General features: G+C 38.3%; 1 protein-coding gene across 1 annotated transcript in view; it reads left to right on the top strand.

Annotated features, from left to right (window-relative positions):
* POLR1B (RNA polymerase I subunit B) overlaps positions 1 to 25,059 on the top strand; it is a 29,110-nt gene extending 4,051 nt beyond the window's left edge. Inside the window, exons 3-15 of the mRNA XM_063078599.1 lie at positions 27 to 173; positions 1,717 to 1,849; positions 6,087 to 6,223; positions 6,949 to 7,172; positions 7,925 to 8,096; positions 12,154 to 12,325; positions 13,193 to 13,474; positions 15,539 to 15,672; positions 17,551 to 17,721; positions 18,326 to 18,487; positions 21,226 to 21,417; positions 21,856 to 22,109; positions 23,626 to 25,059. Coding sequence (XP_062934669.1) covers positions 27 to 173; positions 1,717 to 1,849; positions 6,087 to 6,223; positions 6,949 to 7,172; positions 7,925 to 8,096; positions 12,154 to 12,325; positions 13,193 to 13,474; positions 15,539 to 15,672; positions 17,551 to 17,721; positions 18,326 to 18,487; positions 21,226 to 21,417; positions 21,856 to 22,109; positions 23,626 to 24,508 — 3,063 coding nt within the window. The 3' untranslated portion in view covers positions 24,509 to 25,059. The remainder of the gene's footprint in view (positions 1 to 26; positions 174 to 1,716; positions 1,850 to 6,086; positions 6,224 to 6,948; positions 7,173 to 7,924; positions 8,097 to 12,153; positions 12,326 to 13,192; positions 13,475 to 15,538; positions 15,673 to 17,550; positions 17,722 to 18,325; positions 18,488 to 21,225; positions 21,418 to 21,855; positions 22,110 to 23,625) is intronic.
* The last annotated feature ends 358 nt before the right edge of the window (positions 25,060 to 25,417 follow it).

Below are 25,417 nucleotides of genomic sequence, written 5' to 3'. Positions count from 1 at the left end.
AATTTTTTTGTCTCATTTTCATTTAGGCGGATATCAGTTGGGCAGTGAATGGAATCTCAAAAGGAATCGTTAAGCAGTTCCTTGGCTATGTTCCTATCATGGTGAAGTCCAAGCTTTGCAACTTACACAACCTTCCTCCACAAGCCCTCATTGAGCACCATGAGGAGACAGAGGTAGTGGCGGGGACTCAGGCCCTGTGACAGTAGAGGAGGCCTGGGTTGGGAGTGAGAATCTAAGAAGCTTGATAGTAGGAGGCAGTTTTTCCTTTTGTGCTCCATTTCTGGATAAAGTGGGGCATTAATACCTTATCTGCGTACTGTGTGTGGCTCTTAATGACTACCAAATGAGACAGTATGAAAACATGGCTATACAATTAGAGAATATTGTTTTAGAGGAAGAACTGGTAGGTTTTTCCCTTATTTTCTGAATCATATGTATCTGGAGATGTACTTCCAAGAAATCTGGTTTTTTAAAGCTGTTTTATCCCACAAAACTATTGTCAAAAACATAGACTTTACTGACAGTAAGATTCTGTGAGCATGTTAAGTGGCTCACATGCAGATGCTCCCTGACTTACAATGGGATTATGTCCTGATAAACCCATCATAAGTTGAAAATATCGTAAGCCATTTATATACCTTTAATGCATTCCGTACATTTAATACACCTAACCTACCAAACATCATAGCTTAGCTTTGCCTACCTTAAACATGCTTGGAACACTGACATTATCCTACAGTTGGGCAAAATCATCTAATACAAAGCCTATTTTATAGTAAAGTGTTGAATATCTTATGTAATTTATTGCATACTGTACTGAAAGTGAAAAACAGTGGTTGTACAGGTACCATCGTAAAGTCAAAAAATCATAAGTCTAGCCATTATAAGTTGGGGACCAACTGTACCTTCCCTTCCTTGTTTCTTTCAGCTGTGTAAGGTGGCTTAGCAGTATTGAGTTGAGTTAATCAAGATGTACAGACTCTGCCTTCAAAAGATAGACTGTGTTATGCAGTGGGAAGAGGGTGTTCATGTCAGGTCTGGGTTTGACACTCAGTTGTGTGGCTTTGAGAAGTTTAATCTTCCTAAGCCTCAGTTTCCTCTACTGAAAATGGGCATAATACCTATCCCATTCATTGTTGTGAGGACTAATTGTTATGATAACATAGAGCACCTAGCATGATATGCCTATTTACTAGGCAACTAGTACATAGTAGCTCTTTATTACAGAAATGTGTTGTTGACCGGAACTATTAAAAATATTTTGCTGTTTAGCTAATCTAAATTTCTGGTGTTTAGAGCTTTCATATACTCAAAAGTTTTTTTAACTTACTTGGGAAATCATATTTGTATGGAAGCAAAATGTTTACTGTTTTTATCTTTCAGCTTCTCTTTGGAGTAAGTATTTTTGTAATAACATTTGAATACTGAAGTCATTTTATGGGACAGAAAGGCAGGTTAGATCGAGCCTGTCAAGTAGAAGGTAGTGCCCTGTTCTCCTTCTGTGCTTTTCTCCCATGTCCCTAGGATCTTGCACATCTTTAATGTGCGTGAGAAAACTGTTCTTTCACATACTGACAGTGTCTGTACTATTTTCAAGGGATCCGTGGTCCTTTTCACTTGTGTGTTCCTCTTTTGCATGTTGCACTGCATCTGGCTAGGAATAAAGCTTATGTTACAGTTAGTCATGTATCATTGTTTAATTCATCTCTTTGGCAGGAAATGGGAGGCTATTTTATAATCAATGGCATTGAAAAAGTCATCCGAATGTTGATTATGCCTCGGAGAAATTTCCCTATTGCAATGATAAGACCAAAATGGAAAAACAGAGGGCCTGGCTATACACAGTTTGGTAAGTTCTAGTGATTATTGGAATGTTCTTTTAGGAAAATTTAAAGCCATTTTTTAAAAAAGTAGATGCATCTAAATAGAGTCTTTGATATTTTTCTCTCTCTTTTTTGTTTGTTTTTTTTCTTTTAAGCATTTCTGTGTTAAGATTTCATAATGGGGGTAGGGAAGGAAATGAAGAGATGTTGGTCAGAGGGTACAGACTTTCAGTTATAAGATGAATAAAGTTCTGGGGATCTAATGTACAGCATAGTAACTATAGTTAATAATACTGTATCATTTACTTGAAATTTGATAGGGGAGTAGATTTTAAATGTCCTGACCAACCCCCACACACATACACACACAGATGGTAACTGGGTGGTGATTGATGTTTTATGTTTTTTTGGTGACTGGCTGGTACGGGGATCTGAACCCTTGATCTTGGTGGTATAACACTGCACTCTAACCAACTTATCTAACCAGGCAGCCAATGATTGACGTTTTAATCAATTTGAGTGTGGTAATTTTCTTTTTTTTATTTTTGACTGGCTCCAATTGAGTGTGGTAATTTTCAATGTATATCATATCATTACAATGTGTATACCTTGAGTTTATCAATTAAGTATTTTAAAATTTTTAAAAATTAGATTTAAAAGATTTAATAGTGGGAAATATTTCTATTACAGTATTCTATTTCTTTTATGTACCATCTTTTCATAGGGAAAGAAAGTGTATTTATGTTACTGCTTATGAAGATGAAAGCTAAACTGACTTGGCCACAGGTGGGCATAGAACTAGGAATTCTTCTGATTCAGGCAACTGTGGCACTCCCCTTGGGGATCTTTAGCTGACAGCCACCTAGTTTCTGTTTGAGCACTCTCTATGACAATGTCTGGCTTTACAAGACAACACATTATATTCTTGGGCAAACCCTACAATTAAACAATTTATCCTTATAATTGAGATTAAAAGCAGCCTTTAATTGTAGCCATATATACTATACCTAGAAAAACAGCATCTCAGCATGTCAGAATGTCTAGTCAGGACTGACTGGTTAGGTCAGTTGGTTAGAGTATGATGTTGATAACACCAAGGTCAAGGGTTTGGATCCCCTTACTGGCTTAGCCACCAAAAAAATAAAATAAAATAAAATCCCAAATGGGCCAGGACAAAGATAAGCAGTTTGGGATGTATCATCAATTTTCCTCCAGAATGGGTGTATCATTAACAACACTGTATGAGGTACCCATTTCCACATTTTCTTGCCAACATTAGATATTATCAGATTTATTTTTTTGCTAATCTGAAGGACCAAAAATCTTACTGGAATTTACATTTCTCTGATAGCTAGGAAGGTTGCATACTTGTGCTTTCCTCTTTTGTGAATTGCCTGTTCTTGTCTGTATCACAGAGGTTTTGCTGCTATAACAAATAAACCCAGTATCTCAGTGGCTTACAACAACAAGCAGTTAGTTCTTGATCATTTTTCATGAAGGCTGAGGTTGGTTTATAGCTCTGCTCAGTTTATCTTCCCAGTGCTGGCCCCAGCACCTGGAACAGGCTGCTCCCATGCAATAGAAAGGAAACACAAAAGGCTGAACATTTAAAACATTTGCTCAGATGTGGCATAGGTCACATCCTCTCACCTTCCGTTGGCTAAAGCATGTTTCACAGCCAGCCCTGGGTGTGGAGCAGGGAAGTATCCTCCTCCAACAGGGCATATGGAGACATTTAACATTGATACAGGGAAGGAGCTGATAACTGGGAATGAGATTATCTACTGAACTGTCTCACTTTTCTTTTGAGTCCTTTTATCCTTGACTTATAGGATTGTTCTATAAATTCTGGATTTATTTTATTCTTTTTTTGGCATGGGGTGGCTGGCTGGTATGGGGATCTGAACCCTTGACCATGGTGTTACAACACCTTGCTCTAACCAACTGAGCTAACTGGCCAGCCCTTTCTGTTGCATTTTCTACCTTTATTAAAGTAGACTTTCTTACATTAATAAATAATTCTACTTTTTTTCCAATACACTTTTTATTTTCTATTTAGCTCTTTCATCTATCTGGATTACTCTTTTTCCACAATTTTTATTCTTCCAACATCATTATTGAAGTTAGTTCCTTTACTACTGATTTCAAATACCTCCTCTATCGTGGGTTAAATCGAATGTACAAGGGTACTTCAAAAAGTCTGCGGAAAAATAGAATTGAAAGATAACGCGCATCTTTCCATGAACTTTTTGAACTTTCCATGAACTTGTATAAAGGAGTGACCCCCCACTTTGGGAATCCATTCTGTTCTATTAATCTGTTTTCTGCTGCTGTGCTGATACCACCTTTTTCTAATAACTGTGCTCTACAATATGTTCTGATATCAGAATGGCTGATTCCCCTTCATTGTTCTTCTTTATAAAAAATGTTTAGCTATACTTACACATTTAAAAAATCTAAATGAAATTGAGAATAGGCATATTACATTACTAAGTAATATACTGTTAATATCTTTGCAATGACTCTGCTGTATTCTACTACATAGGTGTACCAAAACTTATTGAGCCAATTCTGTATTTAAAAACTCATAATTATATCACTTTCTTTTCCAAACCACAATGTGATAAAACCCTTCTAGCTAAATCTTTGCTGATTTTAAAAATTATTTCATGGTGATGAATGTCTAGGCCGAATTGCTGGGTTAAAGATACTGATATTTTCCCGGGTCACATTGTCTTTCCGTGTTGCCCTCCTGAAATGCTTTCCCAGTTTACACTCCTAGTAGCTATGGTTGGAGCACAATTCCCTACACACTCCCCAACATTTAAAAACAATAATTTACTAAATTAAATACCAGGGTAAGGGGTGCACATCTATGTTTAAAATATAAGTTAAGTTATATAGCTCATTATTTGGAAATATTGAACAATCATTAGTATTCTCTGAATCTTGGTGTCCAAAATCTCAACCTACTTTCAAGAAATATTATGAATAATTAAATGATATAAACATTTGAAGGTAAATTAGAACAATCAAGAACACTATGGAAAGTAAGTTATTAAAATATTGATGAAGTAATGGTAATGACTGAGGTTTATATTCTCTTTCCAAAAGCAGCAAATGGTAAAGCTGGTTGTTAGACTGTATTTCAGGCAATGTATGAAATGCTTGACATATATAATCTTATATTCTCACAACAATCAGATGACTATTTTTAGCTCCATTTTGTGGATGAGCAACCAGGCTCAGGGAGCTGAAAGAATGCTCACTCACCCCAAATAAAAAAAAAACACCTGGATAAAAGTAAGGGCGGGAATTGGGTTCTGGTCTTTTTCAAAGCCTGTGCTCACTCCACTGGAGACTGCGTTGTGGTCACTGGCTGTTATCTGACCCTAATCCCTGGAGAGCCAAGTGCCCCATGGTCCTCTGGAAGGGGAGAGGCTTATGGAGGTCACTAGATAGAGTTTTGGCCGGAGCCCATCTCACAGTGGATCAGGAGGGACCTTGAACTAATCTTGTGGTTATTTCCCCAGTTGCACCAAATATACTTCACAACTGGCAGAATCCTCACAGTTCTTCCCTGACCCAAAGAATAAGGGCCACTATAATGAAACAGGCTGAGTGAAAGCTCCTAGGACTGCTCCCTCCTAACCTCCACCACCAAAATACCAAAACAAAAGGTGGGCCTGGCCAGTTAGCTGAGTTGGCTAGAGCACGGTGTTATAACACGAAGGTCAAGGGTTTAGATCCCTGTACTGGCCACCCGCCAACAAAAACAAAATGTCTAATCATTTATTGTTTTGTATCAATTCATGCAAGTGTGTCTTAGCAATCTTTGTCTGAAGCTGAAATAAACTTAAAATCTAAAATTCTGCTTTTCTTCATTTGTACTGGTAGATCAAGCCACCATCTCTAACTGGACTCCACAGTTTACTAGGGATATAAAGTTCTATATGACCATGCTCTGCAGAGTGCTAGATATTAAGTGTGATAAGATACAGACCCTGGTCTGGAGGAAAACTTTGAAGTTTGGTTGAATTCATAGCTCCAGTTATGTTATATCAATGTTTCTCCGCCAGGGAGATTTTTGTACCCCACAGGACATTTGGAATGGTCTCGAGACGTTTTTGGTTGCCAGTCTTGTTTAAACTTAGTGATTTGGCTCTAGTTATGTCTAAGAGGGTAAAATTTAGTTCAGAAAAAAATGATCGAAGCAATCATAGTGTTACTGAGTTTCAGCTTTTTTGCTGTTTGTTTCAATAGGAGTTTCAATACACTGTGTGAGGGAAGAACATTCGGCTGTTAATATGAACCTTCACTACTTGGAAAATGGCACAGTTATGTTGAACTTTATTTACCGGAAAGAACTGTTTTTTCTTCCTTTGGGATTTGCACTTAAGGTATGACTTAATGGATGAAGAAATTTGTTATGAAGAGATTTATTGGAGGTAGGATTCTGTGCAGAGTAGGTGGTTCTCCCCATTAATGTACATGGTGTACTAATAATCTAGTGCTCCGTAATAAATTACCTCAGAATTCAGGAGCTTAAAACATCAGTAAACCTTCCTCTCTCTGTTTCTGTGGGTCAGGAATTTGAGTGTGGCTTGGCTACGTACTTGCGACATGGGGTGTCAGGAGATTGCAGTCATTTTGAAGACTTGACCAGAGTGGGAGGATCCCCTTCCAAGGTGTTTCGCTCGTATGGCTGGCCAGTCACAGTGCTGGCTGTTGGCACGAGGTCTCAGTTCCTCTCCACATGGGCCTTTCCATAGGCGGCTTGAGGCAGCTGTCTTCCCGCAGGTGGTTAGCCAAGGGGAGAAGGTGGAAGCCGCTGTGCCCTTTGTGATCTGTCCTTGAGAGTCATATTCTCTTGGTCACACAGGCCAGCCTTGATTTAGTGTGGGAGGAGACTGTATGAGTTTGTGAATACCAGGAGGTGAGGATCATTGGGGGCCATCTACAAGAAATGCTTTACTTTGGAGAGTTCGCTTCGATTCAGTAGTTATGGAGTACTACTTTTTCTTGGGTATTGAAAACAAAAAGAGAGAATTGTTACTAAATGAATAAAATATTTTAGTTCTTATTAGTGAGTGAATAAAAAGAAAGTCTTTTTTTTCTATCCTAGGCACTTGTCAGCTTTTCCGATTATCAGATTTTTCAAGAGCTCATCAAAGGAAAAGAGGATGATTCTTTCTTTAGGAACTCTGTTTCTCAGATGTTACGGATTGTAATGGAAGAGGGTTGTTCCACACAAAAACAGGTCCATAACTATCTAGGTGAATGCTTCAGAGTAAAACTCAATCTTCCTGACTGGTACCCAAACGAACAAGCAGCAGAGTTCCTGTTTAAGTATGTGTGCTTTGCCTAAACTGTTAGGGGTGGAGGGGTAGCAGTGGTCCTTGTATTGATTTTGGAGATTGAGTCATCTGATAAGCAGTGAACCTGGGGGTAGAATTCTGGTCCTGACCAGTAGGGGAAGCTTTATTTCTGTGGCCATTGTCACTTTTCTCTCTTTTTATGATAGTTCTGTTTTATTTTATACTTTTTTTAACTTTTATTTTAAAATAACTTCAAATGTTCAGAATAATGTCCAAATAGTACAATGGACATTTACTTTCACTAATTGTTAACATTTTACTTTTTTTATTTCTTTGCATAGATACACATTTTTCTTTATTGTTTGAAAGTTGCAGGCATTATGTCCCTTTATTTCCCCAAAGCAAGGACTTTGTCTTATGTAACCACTGTATAATTATTAAAAGAGCCCAGACTCAGACCAGCGCTGTCCAATATGTAGCCACAAGCCACATGTTAAGCACTTGAAATGTGGCCAGTGCAGCTGAAAAAATGAATGATTAATTTTATTTAATTTTAACTAAATTTAAATGCCACAAATGTCTACTTGTTACCATATTGTCCAGCACAGCTCTAGACCAGTGACTATATTTTCACTAATGTTGTCTGTAAAGGTTAAAGACAATTTTTCAAAGTGAGTAAGGATTTTTATTTTAAGTAAACATGAACTGGGGACCTTGGTTAATAGGACATTAATGAGTATTAGCAGCTGAATCATTTTAAGCTTTTTCTCTTTATTTTGACAGCCAGTGCATCTGCATCCACTTGAAATCCAATGTTGAAAAGTTTTATATGCTTTGTCTCATGACTCGGAAGCTCTTTGCTTTAGCCAAAGGAGAGTGCATGGAGGACAATCCTGATAGTTTAGTGAATCAAGAAGTCCTTACTCCTGGTCAGCTCTTCCTGATGTTTCTGAAGGTAAATGCATGCTGCTTTCACCCTTTGCCAGTTGTGTCACTTGTGAAATGATGTGATGGCATCAAGCAGTATTGTTTTCTGCCTGTTTATAATTTCTAGTTTTGGCATTTTGCATAGTCTGTTTTTGTTTGTTCATTTAGCAGAAAGGAACTTAATCAAAAATCCTAGCTTATACCAAGTTCAAAAATTTGTTTAATATTTTTATATAGTCCAAAGACAACATCAAATCTTGGTTATAGCATTAATGATAAAGTGTAAATGGCCTATATATGTACATACTGTTGATCCTCGTTATCCACAAGTTCCGTATTTGCAAATTCACCTACTCGATAAAATTTATTTGCAACCCCAGTATCAATACTCTGTGCTTTTAAAGTCATTCACAGACCCAGGCAGAGCAGTGAAAACTTTGGGTCTTCTGACACACACATTACCGTGCTCTGCCTTCTTCTTTCAGCTCTCATTCTGTAAACAAGGGTCCCCTTGAGGTCTGGTTAATGCCATGTTTTTCACATTTTTGTGCTTTTTGTTGATGATTTTCACTGTTTAAAATGGCTGCCAACCAACCATAGTGCTGATGTGCTAATATTCCTAAAATGCAAGAAGGCTGTGCCGGTCCTGTGAGTTCAATGTTAGTGAATCAACAGTACATATATTAAATAAGGTGTCTTTCCATAGTAACACTCATAAAACTAGCTTATGTATTGATCAGTTGACAAAAATGATATGACTAGAGACTTGTAGGAACCCAGCTCTGTATTTCCCCATTGGAGCAGCGGTTCAGTATTCACTAATTTGGTGTTCAGAGTGGTGGCATAGAACATAACTACTGTGAATAGTGAGAGTTGACTTTGCATGTGTGTGTGTGCACGCATGCACATGCATGCACGCATGCATAAACACACACATATATACGAGGTATATAGTATGCAAGGGTACTCCAAAAAATTCGTGGAAAAGGAGAATTAAAAGATAATAGGAATCTTTCCATGAATTTTTTGAAGTGCCCCATATATATGTAAATAGAGAGAGAGTTGGGATGGCACAAAAATGATTCATAAGAAAGTTGATTCGGTGGCATTTTGTATTTTGCATATTATCCCTAAAAAAGATGTAATCTAAAAGGTAATGTAGGGCCGAGCCCGTGGCGCACTTGGTAGAATGCTGCGCTGGCAGCGTGGCGACGCTCCCGCCGCGGGTTCGGATCCTATATAGGACTGACCTGTGCACTCACTGGCTGAGTGCCGGTCACGAAAAAACGACAAAAAAAATAAATAAAAAATAAAAATAAATAAAAGGTAATGTAATGGGATGGAAGGTGGAGAGGCCTGTAGTAAAAATCTAATTTCTTTTCTAGCCAGTAATTCTTAAATTCTTATTGAAATGTAATAATTTTTGTTTCTGTCTGTTTAATCCATAAAATTGATTGAAAAATTTCAGCATCCTAGAATTTCCCTGGAATTCTAACTATTGAAGTCAGGCAGCAGAATAATAAGAGTTTTCAAATAAAATAAAACTGAAAAAAAAAAAAAACAAAGAATAATAAGAGTTTTCTGTTATTGATAGCCTTTCAAGTAAAGGCTAATGTATTTCCGATCTCCTTAAACTGAAGCATGGTGAGTTATTGTATCCCACACTGTTAGAAATGTGTCCTTAGTAGCAAGGCATTACTAAGGTGACCTGTTTACGCAACAGGAGGAAACAAAGGGAAGATTGGGACTTTTTCGGAGAATTCATTGCTTAAGAGTATCTTAATTTCCTTACCTTTCACCAGCGATATTTAAGCTTCTAAAACTCTGATTTTGAAACATGAAAACAATCTTCTGAAGATACATGACAGTGGCATAAGACGAGTGACAGACTTCAGCCCTTTCACTGAGTGCTGGCAATAGAGACGGAAGTGTGACTTGTATGATTGGCTCTGAGGGCTGTTTAACAAGGGCGAGGGAGGGAGAGGCCCTGAAGAGCTGCCCTTTCTGCTTTTATAATAGACAAGGTAGACGCCGTTCATCGTCTGTGGGGTCCCCGTCTCTGTCATAGGCATTGTCTGTTCATCTCTTCAGATGAGCACAACTTTACACATTTACACCTTTACCAGGAAGGCTGGTGAACATCATAAGAAGGTTTCTTAGAGGTCTCTTGCTCACTTCTGCTGCTTGTACTGACATGTGCAGGCTGCACAGATAAGTCCCCTCACCCATCCATAATTCCAGCTCCAAAAAGTGCTGGAACCAAAAAAATGTGAGTTGGCAGCAAAACCTCACCTGAACTAACAGAAGGCCACATATAACTTTTATTTATCCTACTTGGTGTGACTACTCGTGTGTTTTACTGTAGAAACGTGTTTGATTACAAGTCAGTGCCTCAGTAGCCACCATGGGTGTTAGGTAACACAAGGATCTTCAGAAAGTTTGCAGAAACATAGAATTAGAAGATAGTATGAATCTTTCCATGAACTTAAAAAAAAAATTATCAATTTTATTTATTTATTTATTTACTTCTGGCAGCTGGCTGGTACAGGGATTGAACCCTGTTGGGGTTGGACCTTGGTGTTATCAGCACCACCCTCTAACCAACTGAGCTAACCGGACAGTTCTCCATGAACTTCTTGAAACACGCTTGTATATGGTTTATGTATCTGTTACTTTTCTAAAGTCTGAAAAATTCTTAACACTGGAATACATTTGGCATAAGTATTTTTAGTCCTATAATGCACTTCTTCCTGAAGAAAAGTTTGTTGTGAGGCTTGAATAATGCAGAGTGCCAGTTAAATAATGCAGAGTGCCCGTGTGTGCCCGATAAATGCTCGTTCCTTGCCTTAGTGAGTTAACTACAAAGAGACGGTAGGCAGACCTCTGACAAAGGAGAGCGTTGAGCTTATGCTTCCAGCTTTGTCTTGGGTTGCAGAGCTTTCGCCTGCCCAGGCTCTGTTCTTCATCTTTGTGGTTCTCTTTCTTTTCTGCCTTTTTGTCTTCTGTTCCTTTTCTGCCATGTCTCAGATTTTATTTTATAGTGTCAGTCTTTCCTACTAGTTTGTCAGCTGTTTTGGATGTTGGATATAATTTGGGGACTTCTGAGCTCTTCTTGGTTGTTTTTGTTCTTGGGGGCACAGGGACTGCTGCTTTGGTCTCAAAGCTTTGCTGTTGTTGCTGCCTGACTCTGGGATTGAAGCTGTTCCAGTAAGAGCATTTAAATTAAAAGCTTACCTAAGGCCAGAGCAAACAAGTTTGATTCTTTCCATTAATGTGGGTAATCTAGAGCAGTGGTTCTGCCCCCACCCCAATGTCTGGAATGTTTTGCTCTCACCACATCCCCCAAGGGACATTTGAAAATATCTGGAGACATTTTTCTTGTCAGACTTGAGGGCTGCTACTGGCATCTAGTGGGTAAAGGACAGGGATGCTGCTGAACATTCTACAATGACAGGGAAGTCCCCTACAACAAAGAACTCTTCAACCAAAATGGTAATAGTGCTGAGGTTAAGAAACCTTGATCTAGAGTAGTTTGCATCTTCTGTCTCCAGAAATGCCTGACCAGTGATACAGACAGTCCCCCACTTATGGTGGTTTGACTTACGAAGTTTTGGCACTTTTGCACCATACGTTAGAAGGTGCAAAAGTGATATGCATTCAGTAGAAACCTTACTTCAGTACAGTATTCAATAAATTACATGAGGTATTCAACACTTTATTATAAAATAGGTTTTGTGTTAGATTATTTTGCACAACTGTAAGCTAATGTAAGTGTTCTGAGCATGTTTAAGGTAGGCGAGGCTAAGCTATGATGTTTGGTGGTTAGATGCAGTAAATGCATTTTTGACTTAGTGATATTTTCAACTTATGATGGGTAATTGGAATGCAACCTCATCATAAGTTGAGGAGTGTCTATATGTTAAAAAGCCGTTTTTCAGGTTTGTGATTTAGATGTTTTCCACGTCAAGTGTATGAATTAGTGCGCCTTTGTTATGGATTGTACAAATTATGTGGGGGTAGATATGAAATTTGTTGATAATTAAAACACATACTCTTTTAAATTTAAAATATTTTTCTTATTTCAGGAAAAAATGGAAGCTTGGTTAGTGTCTATTAAAATAGTTCTTGATAAGAAAGCTCAAAAGACCAGTGTATCCATGAACACTGAAAATATGGTGAAGATTTTTAATCTGGGAACAGACCTTACAAGACCATTTGAGTATCTTCTTGCTACTGGGAATCTGCGTTCTAAAACAGGTGAAATTAAATAGATAGGCTTCATTTTAGTTATTTTTCAAGTTATTTGCTTAATGTGGATTTACATGTTTCTGAGAGAGGTTCTTTTTAAAAGTAAATCTCTCACTTTTACTAAGGACGGATTTCATGTTGTGGTAAATTTTGACAAACGTATATTAGTCTGAAGGGCTTTAGACAAGGTGTCTAAATAGCTTAAATCCAATTCTTTTGGGAGTGGGAGGGACTGGCCAGTACAAGGATATGAACCCTTGACCTTGGTGTTATCAACACTGTGCTCTAACCAACTGAGCTAACTGGCCAGCCTTAAATCCTTTTCTAATGACCAAATACATTTCCGGAGATCCCTAGAAAACTAAGCACCCCTAAGCTCTCTGAGGAAGAGATACATAGCAGGAAGTCTGGAGGGGTTGCTATATATGCACATCCCTAAGCCAGTTGCATCAGAATGACCTGGGAAACTTAAAAAGTAGTAATTGGGGGCCCAGAAATCTGCATATATTTTTTTTAGATGCTACTTAATGATGCAGATTCTTTTGCTAGCATGCTGACATATGCTGTGTATTATCCAGCCCTTGCAGATGAATTTAATTACTTGCTATTTTAGTGCTCGTTTAATGTTTTCCTACAAAGGAAGTAGTAATTGAGGAGATAGTGACCCAGTTGGCCTAATAGGACTTGTGAATCCTGGAGATTTTTAAAATTATTTTTTACAAACTCTTTCCACTCATCAGAGCTAATAGAGTAAATGTAATAACTCACTCTGTCATCTGTAGAGTGCTTTGAGGGTTTGTCATCTTATTAAAGCCTTGAAAATGGACTTTTTTTTTCAAGTTTGGCCTGTTTTTGAGTGACTTTTGTTTCATTAAGGTCTTGGCTTCCTGCAAAATTCTGGACTTTGTGTTGTGGCTGACAAGCTGAACTTCATACGCTATCTCTCCCATTTCCGCTGTGTGCACAGAGGGGCTGATTTTGCTAAGATGAGGACCACCACAGTTCGCAGGCTGCTGCCAGAGTCCTGGGGCTTCCTTTGTCCTGTGCACACCCCAGACGGGGAACCCTGTGGTCTGATGAACCACTTGACTGCCGTGTGTGAGGTTGTCACACAGTTTGTGTATACAACATCTGTTCCAGCTTTGCTCTGCAGCTTGGGTATGTGGTGTGCAACGATAAACAGTCTTGTTTGGTTATATAGTTTTTAACAGATGCAAACTGTTAAGTTTGGAGTTTCAGCACAGAATTCCTGCAAGAACTCTTTTTCACTGTTCTGTGCAGGAGTTGGGTTGCTTTCTTGGCTTCTTTATAGAAAGTTGAATGCATTTTTTGAAAAATGAAAAGAAGAAATTAAATGTTGTAAGCATTTTGTTCTTTTCTTTCGAAAAAAAAAGATGTGAAAGCATTGATGTTGATTGGCAGTTAATATTGAAGTATAGAGGCTATTGTGTAACTTTTTGGTTCACTCTCCTTACATCTGTTAGTGGACCTTTGCATTTCTAAGTAGAAAACAGTGTTGGTTTGCAGGAAGACAGTTAAAAAAGAAGTTGTTCACTGTACCCTGATATCACATAAATAACACATAAATTTTGTTCCTGATAGCTTTGCAGCTGCTCTCTCTGCTTTGGCTGGAAAGCTATCTTATTATTATTCCAGATTTGATAGTTGGCTTGAGTTTACCTTCTTCTTTAGGCTTTGTACAGTCTTCTAGTCCTGGGGTTCTCCAGTAGTGATTTGTAGACCATAAGTATTTTGTGTGCATTGGTCTGTGAGCAGGCTTTCCACTGGAATTAATGTTTATGCAGTAAAACTTCCAGTTCACAGGGGTCAGATGATAGGTCTTCTCAAGCAACCAGAAAAGCATTAAGTCAAGGGTCAGGAAATTTCTGCCTAAAAGTACTTCTCCCAATTAGAGAGAAACCTATGAAAAGGGAGCCTCAGAGAAAGTAATCAAGAAATAATGAAGATTCAGAAGATATAATTAGTGTAATTTGTATGTTCACCCTCCACAAAGAAAAGAATAATTTTGTTTGCTACCAGTGATTAAAAATGTCCAAGTCCAAGAGAAGGTAGAAAGGAGAAAAAAACATGGAGAGGTGGAAAATATATCCCACTGCAGAAGAAGAGATGGGAAGGGTTATTTGCTCTGGCACTAGGGAAGAAGACAGAATAGAAAGTGCTAACTATAACTTTTGATAGAGATGGTCATATTAGAGTGACAGATGAAGCACTGAGTGGGTAACCTGTGATACTCTGTAAAACACTTACTGTCTTCACAAGGTATTTATGGTTCATGGAAGAGTTCTTTTTTTTATCTAATTATAGTTGATTCTCATTGTTTGCTGTATTTGTATTCTGTAAAGTCACTGCCAACACTAAATTAGCAAATTCTGCACCATTGCTTCTAGAGGGAAATACAGGATTAGGTTCTTGTCTCTGTTCACAGCATTTTCATCAACTGATCAATATATAATATAGCCTCATTTTGTGTGTGTTTCTGTTGAAAGATACCTCATATATACATTGTTGAATCATTAACATTGAACTCTATAAGCTTATCTAACATACATATTTTCTCTGTAAGGCAGCACTTAGGAATACTAGACAGCACTTTAACACTACGCTCGAGGGCCATTTTAAACAGCGAAATCACAAAAAAATGCAAGTAATGTGGCACTGAACAGACCTCAAAAAGGACACTTGTTTGTAGTATGAGAGCTGAAACAAGAAGGCAGAATGTTGTCTTGTTTGATCTCAGCTGGTAGCGTGTGCATCATTTTTTGCCACATGTCCTTGAATAACCTCAAAAGTACCCCTGGTATTGTTTTTGTGGTTACAAATAAAATGTAGCAAGTAGGCAAATTAGCAAATATGGAATCTGCATATACTTGCAAGGAGGATCAACTGTAATTAGACTTTTTTGGAAAAAGTTAATACATTTACATGGCTCAGAAATCAGATTATAAAAAGGTATACAGTGAAAAGCCTCCCTTATCCCTGTCCTCCAGTTACTCTCCTCACAGCAATCAGAGTTACTAATTTCTTGTGTGTCCTTGCTGAGGTGACTTAAACTTGTATGGGCACCACAAAAACATATCTGTTTTAGAGACAGGGATGATTAGATGCCTAAACTGATGAAACAGTTGTTGAACCATCTGGAGGGAATTTGCAGTGTTGGATAAAGCGTTCTGATGCGATCATTCTGTTTGTTCCCTTCACCAGGGGTCACTCCCATCGATGGAGCTCCACATCGACCATACAGTGAGTGCTACCCAGTCCTGCTGGATGGCATCATGGTTGGCTGGGTCGATAAGGAGCTTGCTCCTGGCATCGCAGATTGTCTCCGTCATTTTAAGGTTATCATGAGTCTTTGTCAGTTGTCATATCCCTTGACCTTAGATTTTCAGTCCTTTTCTAGTTGGTGAGGTAGCCCCAGGGCAGTCTAGAGTGATAAGCAGGCAGGGGGTTGAAGCTAATTCCAAAAGTGCCTGTAAATTCCCTCTGGTGGCAGTCTTGCCTTGTACTGACTTCTTTGATTGGGGTCAGTGACAGATATTTGACACATATGCATTTTTTGGTAGTTTCCTTGAGGCACCAGTCTTCTTATCCAACACATTTTAACTTTTTTTCCCCTTGTTAATACTAATGGCTTATAAGGGATCTAAAAATAGGGACATTTCAATAATATTAAAGACATAGGTCATAACCTGTTGCCTTCTAGGTCTTGAAAATATGTTTTTAAAGTCAAGTAGAATGACATTCTTTGAATAAATTATCTTTGGAATTTCCTTTGTTTTCAGTGCCCAAGAACAGTTTGTGAAGCATGGGGTTATCTGGTCTGCTGCTGGCTCTAGTGCTTTCTTGGGGGCTAGTTTCCTGATATTTTTACTTCTAATACTTTTAGCTTTCTATCTCTGTTGAGTTCAGTTTTGATAACCTGCTTTTTACCCATTTCATCTTGGTTTAGTAGACATATGCAAAGTAGACCTATAATTTGTAAGGTTTTGTTTCATTAATTTTCTCCCCTTGTCATTTCTTAGTCAATATATTCATCCTTCCCCCACCCCCCTTTTCATTCTTGATTAGATTAATTAGTGGGTATTGATTTTTAAGAAGAAAGAATTATGATTTATTAATTTGATCTTTTTTCTGTACTCTTACCTCATTAATTTTCGTTTTTATCTTTATTATAATTTCTTGTGCTTTCTTTGGTTTATTCTTTTTTTAAGCTTTAGAGTAAAAACTTATTTATTTATTGTGTGTATATATGTGCTGTGTGGTGAGAACACTTAAGATCTACACTCTATCAAATTTTAAGTATTCAGTATAGCACTGATGACTGTACAAGTTGAGTATCCCTTATCTGAAATGCTTGGGACCAGACGTGTTTCAGATTTCCGATTTTTTTAGATTTTGGAATATTTGCAGAATATGTACTGTTTGAGCATCCCTAGTTTGAAAATTTGAAATGCTCCAATGAGCATTTCCTTTGAGCGTCATGTTGGTGTTCAAAAAGTTTTGGATCTTGGAGCATTTCAGATTTCAGATTTTCAGGGCAGGGATGCTCAGCCTGTAGTCATATGCTATATGTTAGATTTCCAGAATTTCTTTGTGTTGCATAACTGAAACTTTGTACCCTTTGACCAACATCCCCCTATTTCCCCCTCTACCCAACGTCCTTTCATTTTTGTTGATAATGCTTTTAGCTGTGAATCCCCATAAGTTCTGATACATTGGTTTCATTAGTTTTTTCAAATTTCTGTAATTTCAGTTTGTATTTCTCCTTTACAGCAGGAGTTGTTTTTTGTTTTTTTCTTTAATTCCCAGGTAGAAGGGCCTTTTCATTTAGTAAGTTTAAAAATAAAACCAGTATGTTTTAAACATCAGAGAACAGAATTTTATTTAGTATGTCTACATGCACATTCTTGGTTTACCTTATCTCTAGTTTCAGTCATTACTAGTTTGTGTGACAGTGGAGCTGAGCCCTCAGGGAAGTAGGGCTCGTGTCATCTCTGGATGTGGGGTGAATGCCATTCCATGTGGGGGTGAGACTGGCAGGGTCAGCCATGACTTTGGGGCACTAGGTTTGTCACTTGCGTAGCTTAATTTCTTAAGATAGTGCTTTTCGTATTTGGCCACCTTCCCCATTCTACCCGTCTTCCAGCAGGGTAGGATGGGGGTCATGTAAAACTCATCACTTATTCTTTACCAAACTCTCTTTTTGTCGAAAACAGGTGTTGAGAGAAAAAAGAATTCCTCCCTGGATGGAAGTGGTTCTTATCCCCATGACAGGAAAACCAAGTCTGTACCCAGGATTGTTCCTTTTCACCACTCCTTGTAGACTGGTACGGCCTGTACAGAACTTAGAATTAGGCAAAGAAGAACTAATTGGAACTATGGAACAGGTACATAGTGTGTGTGCTGGGTGGGTATATGTGCATGTATAGTATATAACTTTCAAAGACTAAACTATCACTTTTTAAAATGTCATTATCATTGTTACAGTAACAGACATTTGAAAGAAAGTTCTGCCTTCTCTGTGACAAGCACTAAGCAGTTTCTATGGCTTAACTCACTTGTGGAGCCTGAGAGGGGGTTGGTGGTCACACTGCCTGCCCTTCTTGTCTGTCCCTCTCCCAGAGTTCCTTTGCACCCAGCTCTGCCTTGGCTGGTGAGACTGAAACATTCCATTAGATTCACTGTTAATAATCTTTGCCTACATCTTTGCAGTTGCAAAATTGTGGGCTTTGTGCTACTGAAAAAGTTTTTCTCTTCCTTTTTCTCTTCACAACTGGACTGGGGTGGATTTAGAATGGAATATGTAAGGCGAGTGGTATTTCTAAGTGGAAGTTTCCCTCTGCTTCCTGGTGGGTTCCTTCAGCATTCATGATGCTGGGTCGGGCAGGTTTTCTTTCAAGTTTTTGAGTACTGAAGAAATAGTAAGAGTTAGTATGTGAGCAGTCCTGGTTCTTTTGTGCCTTGAATGTCCTCGTCCTTCCTCTTTTCCAGATCTTCATGAACATTGCCATCTTTGAGGATGAGGTTTTTGCTGGAGTTACCACACACCAGGAGCTCTTCCCTCACAGCCTGCTGAGTGTGATTGCCAACTTCATTCCCTTCTCCGATCACAACCAGAGTCCGCGGAACATGTACCAGTGCCAGATGGGTAAGGTGGGGTGGAGGGTGGTGGTAGTCACAGTTACGGAAGAAAGACGTGTAACTTTTCTCAGTCTAAACCCTTGACCTTGATACTACCAACACCGTGCTCTAACCAATTGCGCTAACCTGCCGACCCGCTTGTAACTGCTTGAAATAATTTCAAACCCAGAGAACAGTTGCAAGGATAGTCCAGAAAACTCCCATAAACCCGTCCTCTGTATTCTGTTACCGTTTTCCCCATTTTCACTTTGCTTTTCCATCTGAAGGTAGGTTGCAGACATGATGATGCCCTTTACCCCTGAACATTTCAGCATGTTTTCCTAATAACAGGGAACTTCACTTACATAACCAAGGACACTTATTAAAATCAGGAAACTTAACTTAATACTATTATACTTTTTTATAGTCATTCAGATTTTGGCCTGTCCCCAAAATATATTTCTGGTAAGTTTTTTTCTGTGCAGCAAGCACCTAGTCCAAGATGAAGATTCAGGTTTTCATCACGTGTAATTTTCCTTCAGCCTAGAAAGCTTTTTTTTAGCATTTTTTTTATAGTGTGAGTTGCTGGCCACAAATTCTCTTGGTTTTTATTTATCTGAAAATATATTTTGCTTCACTTGCAGGAAATTTTCATTGAACTTACAATTCTGAGTTGACAGTTGTTTTTCTCTCAGCAATTAAAAGTTGTTACACTGCCTCTTCTTGGCCTCTGTCATTTCTAATTAGAAGGCAGCAGTTGTATGTATAAATGTATTATTTTTCTTCTGTCCTTAAGATTTTTCCTTTTTTTATTTTCCTAACAGATTGACTATAATATGCCAAGATGTGGTTTTCTTTGTGTTTGTCCTACTTGGGGTTTGCTGGTCCTCTTAAATCTGTTGAAAAAATCTTTTTGGGCGAAAGTTTTCTGCTGTTATTTCTAAAAATATTGCTTTTGCCCTATCCTCTCTCTCCTCCTTTTTTTCTGAGGTTTCAGTTCTCAGTCATGCATGTTTGACCTTTGGTATTGTCTCATAAGCCATGAGTTTCTATTCTTTTTTCTGTCCTTTTTTTCTCTCTTCTTCAGATTCGATTATTTCTATTGACCTGTCATCACATTGACTTACTTTTCATTCTGTCATCTACTGAATTTTTCCATCTAGAGCTTCCACTTATTTCTTTTTTTATAGTTTCTGTTTTCTTTCAGATTTCGTACCTTCATCCATTGTGGACATATTTCCTTTACATTTTTGAGCATAGTGTATATGTAACAGGTGTTTTAAAATCATTGTCTGCTAATTGCAATGTCTGGGTCATCTCAGGATTAGTCTTCATTGACTACATTTTTTCTTGAGTATAGGTCATATTTTACTGTTTCTTTTTATGTCCAGGAATATTGGATTGTATCATGGACTTTGCGAATAATATGTCTTAAAGACTAGATCCTGTTATGGTCTTCTGAAGATAACTGGTTTTTTTGTTTAATGGTGTTTGACGTCCCATTCCATTTTAATTTTTTTCGTTTTATGTCTTTCCTTAAATATACAGCCCATTCATTACCTTGGCCCAGTGCATATCATTTAAAATTCTACGGGGGAAGAGGATTGGTTTTTAGTTTTAAGTGATAGTTAACTCAAGTGAACAGAGCAGTTGAAGCGTGTTCTTTCAGCCTTAGGTGGGCAGGTTGGATCTGTCCCATATTCAGGAGTCCACCAAAGATTAGGACTCAGTTTTTATGCAGAATTTAAGGCTCTGCCTTTGTGGTCTCTCATTTCTGAAATTGGCCCTCTTACTTTCTAGTTGTGCTCTGAACTTTATCCTTGATTTTTTTTTTTTTTTTTTTTGACTGGTAAGGGGATCACGACCCTCGGCACGGTGGGGTCTGTACCACGCTCAGCCAGTGAGCGCACCGGCCATCCCTATATAGGATCCGAACCCACGGCCTCGGCACTACCAGCGCCGCACTCTCCCGAGTGAGCCACGGGGCCGGCCCTATCCTTGATTCTTCAAGCCAGTAAGAGTGTGGGTTTCTAAATTGTGGCCCTACACTGACTGGACCATCAGGCCAAAAAAAGAAAAGAAAAGAAACAAAAAACTGGAAATTCACTCAGTGCACTTCCTTTTGTCCAGGTGTAAATTTCTCTGTTTCTGATTGCTTTTTGTTACTCTCCAGTGATATGTATATAGTTGGGTTTTCCTTTTCTTTCTTTTTTTTTTCCTGGATGTTTTATCTTGTGGGTGGTCTTTTAGGAGTAGTCCTCTATTACTGAAAGCTGTAAGTATTCTATATTTTTAAAAAATTCCACTTTGTATATTTTAGTTTTTTAAATCAATTAACAAAAACATTTTCCTCTGCGTGTAGAAGAAAGTAATTAGATCATTACTGTCCCATTTTCTCCACCCAGTAATGATAGTCTATAGTTTGTGTCTATCCTTTATATTCCTTTTTAATGCTTTTATTACATTACTCATAGACTAGGTGTAGAATTGTTTAGGATGTGTTACAAATGTATATAAATAGTATCATGTGAAATGTCATTCTGTACTTTCTCCCACACAGCACTGTTTTCACGGTCTGCTCATGTTGGTACGTGTAGGTCTACTTCATTTTCACAGCTATGTATTAGTCTGCAGTAAGCATAACTACCATGATTTATTTATTCATTTATTATCCTGTGATGAGTATTTAGGTGTTTCTAATTTTATACATCACCCTTACAGTCAAGGTGAAAAAACAAAATGCCAAGCTGTTTTTTCTCTCTGTAGGTAAGCAAACTATGGGCTTTCCTCTTCTCACTTTTCAAGACCGATCAGATAATAAACTGTATCGCCTTCAGACTCCACAGAGTCCCTTAGTAAGACCATACATGTATGATTATTATGACATGGATAACTACCCAATTGGGACAAATGCCACTGTTGCTGTGATATCTTACACTGGTTATGATATGGAAGATGCCATGGTAAGTTTTACCTGGAAATGCAGTTCCAATCTTTTATTTTTTAATTTTTTTGCTTACTATGAGATCACTGAAGGAATATTTCTGTGTGCCCAAGTACCTAGTATTTGGCGCAGGAGTATTCTATTAAACACTTAGTTACTGGTCTAAGTCGGAAGTGGGCAAGCCTTGAAGGATAGTTCACTAAATGATTTGAGTGCATGTTGTGAGTGTTGAGCAGAAGTAGTCTTGGATAGATCTACCTTTTACATGTATGCATGATTAGGTTTTAAGCTGTTTATATTTGTCTGGGTTTTAATAGTTAGTATTGGAAAGTATGGGGAGAGTTTTAAAATCTAATGCTAGTTGTTCTAAACCAAGTATTATAGTCCTACTCAGTTTTATTTTGGAAATCCTCATTTGGCCTCAGTCTCTTAACTTAATGATTCTTTGACCTCACAGATTGTGAATAAGGCCTCTTGGGAACGAGGCTTTGCCCATGGAAGTGTCTACAAGTCTGACTTCATAGACCTCTCCGAAAAAATTAAACAAGGAGATGACAGTCTAGTGTTTGGAGTCAAACTTGGTGACCCACGGATTTTGCAGAAGTTGGATGATGATGGATTGCCGTTTATAGGAGCAAAACTGCAGTATGGAGATCCGTATTATGGCTATCTAAACCTCAACACGGGGGAAAGCTTTGTGATGTATTACAAGTAAGTTCGGGTATCCATGCTTTTTTTTTTTTTCCTCCCCTTTTTCTTACAAAAAAATTAATAAGTAAAAGGAAATAAAAACAAATTTTTAACTTACCTCTGTAATAATGAGGGTATGTTTTTTTGTTTTTTTTTCCTGGCAGCTGGCCGGTATGGGGATCTGAACCCATGACCTTGGTGTTATAACACCATGCTCTAACCAACTAAGCTAACTGGCCAGCCCAGACACGCTATATTTTAAAGGCTATTTCTCAGTGGAATTGCTGGAAGTCAATAAAAATTATTTTCTAACAGGATACTTTTTAGAGAAAATACAAGAATACTTCAAAAAAATTCATGGAAAGGTTCGTTGTATTGTTTTGTTTTTTGGTGGCTGGCTGGTATGGGGATCCAAACTTTTGACCTTGGTGTTATAACACAATGCTCTAACCACATATTTTAATTCTATTTCCACGAACTTTTTGAAGTACCTTTGTATAAGTGGTAGCTTAGTTATTGTCTTAGTCCATTTGTGCTGCTATAATAAAATGCCTTTGGGTCATTTATAGAGAACAGAAATTTACTTCTCAGTTCTGGAGCCTAGGAAGTCCAACATCAGGGTGCTGGCAGATCCAGTGTCTGTGAGGACCTGTTCCTCATGGATGGCACTGTCTAGATGTCCTCACATGGCAGAAGGTGAAAGGGCAAATGGGCAAACAGTACCCTCACACCTCTTTTATAAAGTCACTAATTCATTCATGAAGGCTCCATCCTCTCAGCTTAATCACCTCCTTAAGGCCCCACCTTTTAATACCACTACAATGGAGGTTAAGTTTAACACGAATTTTGGAGGGGCCACAAACATTCAAACCATAGCAGTTACTGTCTCAGTCATAACTGAAGTGGCATTGCTTAAATGAGACAAAGGTCTATGTCTCTTATGCAGCCTTTGTTTTTCTACTTTTCTTGTCAATCTGTTATAGTTAATGAGATTATATGTGATTTATTTTAAAACTGTATTATTCAAACTTTGTTTTTCTTTCCTTTTATTTATTTATTTTTTTGTGCACCTAGCTGGTACAGGGATTGAACCCTGGACATTTATCAGCACCGCACTCTAACCAACTGAGCTAATTGGCCAGCATATTATTCAGACTTTATCATCTATCTCATACACGTTCTTAGGAATGTTTCCTAGCCAAAATGTAAATTTCAGTAGATCTTCATAATAGTTTCTCAGTTGCCTTTGTTTTGAACATAATTCTGTAGTGAAAATAATCAGTAGTCCTATCCATAAATACTTTCGGGATACCAACTCTATTTATATTGGAGAATAGAGGTAAGAATAAGTTTTACAGGGCTGGCCGGTTAGCTCAGTTGGTTAGAGCACAGATCCCTGTACTGGCCAGCCGCCAAAAAAAAAAAAAAAAGTAAGTTTTGCAAATATCCTTTATGAAGCACGAATTATATCAAGAAAATGTATCTTTATAAGTTTAAACAGATATAGTGGCTTTTTATATGGTTTATTTTTTCCTAGGAGTAAAGAAAATTGTATTGTGGATAACATCAAAGTGTGCAGTAATGACACTGGGAGTGGAAAGTTCAAGTGTGTTTGCATCACGATGAGAGTCCCTCGGAACCCAACTATCGGAGATAAATTTGCCAGTCGTCATGGGCAGAAGGGCATTTTGAGCAGATTGTGGCCGGCTGAGGACATGCCTTTTACTGAGAGTGGGATGGTCCCAGATATTCTGTTCAATCCTCATGGCTTTCCATCCCGTATGACCATCGGTATGCTAATTGAGAGTATGGCTGGGAAGTCTGCAGCTTTGCATGGTCTCTGCCATGATGCTACACCCTTCATCTTCTCAGAGGAGAACTCTGCCTTAGAATACTTTGGTGAGATGCTAAAGGCTGCTGGCTACAACTTCTATGGCACCGAAAGGTTGTATAGTGGCATCAGTGGGCTAGAACTGGAAGCAGACATTTTCATAGGTGTGGTTTATTATCAACGCTTACGCCACATGGTCTCAGACAAATTTCAGGTTAGAACAACTGGAGCCAGAGACAAAGTCACCAACCAGCCTATTGGGGGAAGAAATGTCCAGGGTGGAATCCGTTTTGGGGAGATGGAGCGGGATGCTCTTTTAGCTCATGGTACATCTTTCCTCCTTCATGACCGCCTCTTCAACTGCTCTGATCGATCGGTAGCCCACGTGTGCGTGAAGTGTGGCAGTTTACTCTCTCCACTGTTAGAGAAGCCGCCCCCTTCTTGGTCTGCCATGCGCAACAGAAAATACAACTGTACTTTATGTAATCGCAGTGACACTATTGATACTGTTTCTGTGCCTTATGTTTTTCGGTATTTTGTAGCTGAACTGGCAGCTATGAACATCAAAGTGAAGTTGGATGTCATTTAACTTGAGCTGGCCTTTTGGGTTAGGAGCTGTATCAGATTAACACAAAATTTAACTTTAGTTCAGTGAAGATACTTACTAGGTTACTCTTGGGTTTTTTAAGGGTGTTAGAACTCTCAACCAAGACCTGGCAACTATGAATTCAAAATTTCTGAATCTCTCTGGTACAACTACTGAAGTTGATTTTTGGTATACTTGTTCAAAAAAAATTCCACATATAACTTCTTAAAAAGTGATACCTTGATAAATAAAAGGGTGTACAAGGAAAAGTTTCCTTTCCAATCCCAGGTTCCCTATACCATGCTTCCAACACGCAGTGAGTGTCACACATCTGTTAGTGCATCTAGAGCAGAGCAGTACATTACAAATATAATGCCAATCATATAGGTAATTTTATATTTTCTTATAGCTTCATTTGAATAAAAACAGGTTTTTTTAACAGCTTTATTGAAGTGTAGTTATACAACACCACATATGTATGCAGTTTGGCTTTGAACATATGCACACACTTGTCAAAGTCAAGGTAATAAACATATCCATCATCTTCAAAAGTTTCCTTGTGCCCCTTTGGTTTTTTGGGTTTTTTTTTTTTTTTTTTTTTTTTTTTTTTGTGGTAAGAACACTCAAGATCCTCTTAAAATTTTGAGTGTGGGGCCAAGCCCGCAGCGCACTCGGGAAAGTGCGGTGCTGGGAGCGCGGCGACGCTCCCGCCGCCGCCGCGGGTTCGGATCCTATATAGGAATGGCCGGTGCACTCACTGGCTGAGTGCCGGTCACGAAAAAGACAAAAAAAAAAAAATTTTGAGTGTGCAATTCAGTATCATTATAGGCACTATGTTGCACAGGAGATGTCTAGAGCATATTCATCTTGCATAACTGAAACTTCGTACCTGTTGAACGACTCTCCATTTCT

Source organism: Cynocephalus volans, chromosome 14, assembly GCF_027409185.1.
Source record: "Cynocephalus volans isolate mCynVol1 chromosome 14, mCynVol1.pri, whole genome shotgun sequence".
Lineage (NCBI taxonomy): Eukaryota > Metazoa > Chordata > Mammalia > Dermoptera > Cynocephalidae > Cynocephalus > Cynocephalus volans.
This window is presented reverse-complemented; position numbering and strand designations above follow the sequence as displayed.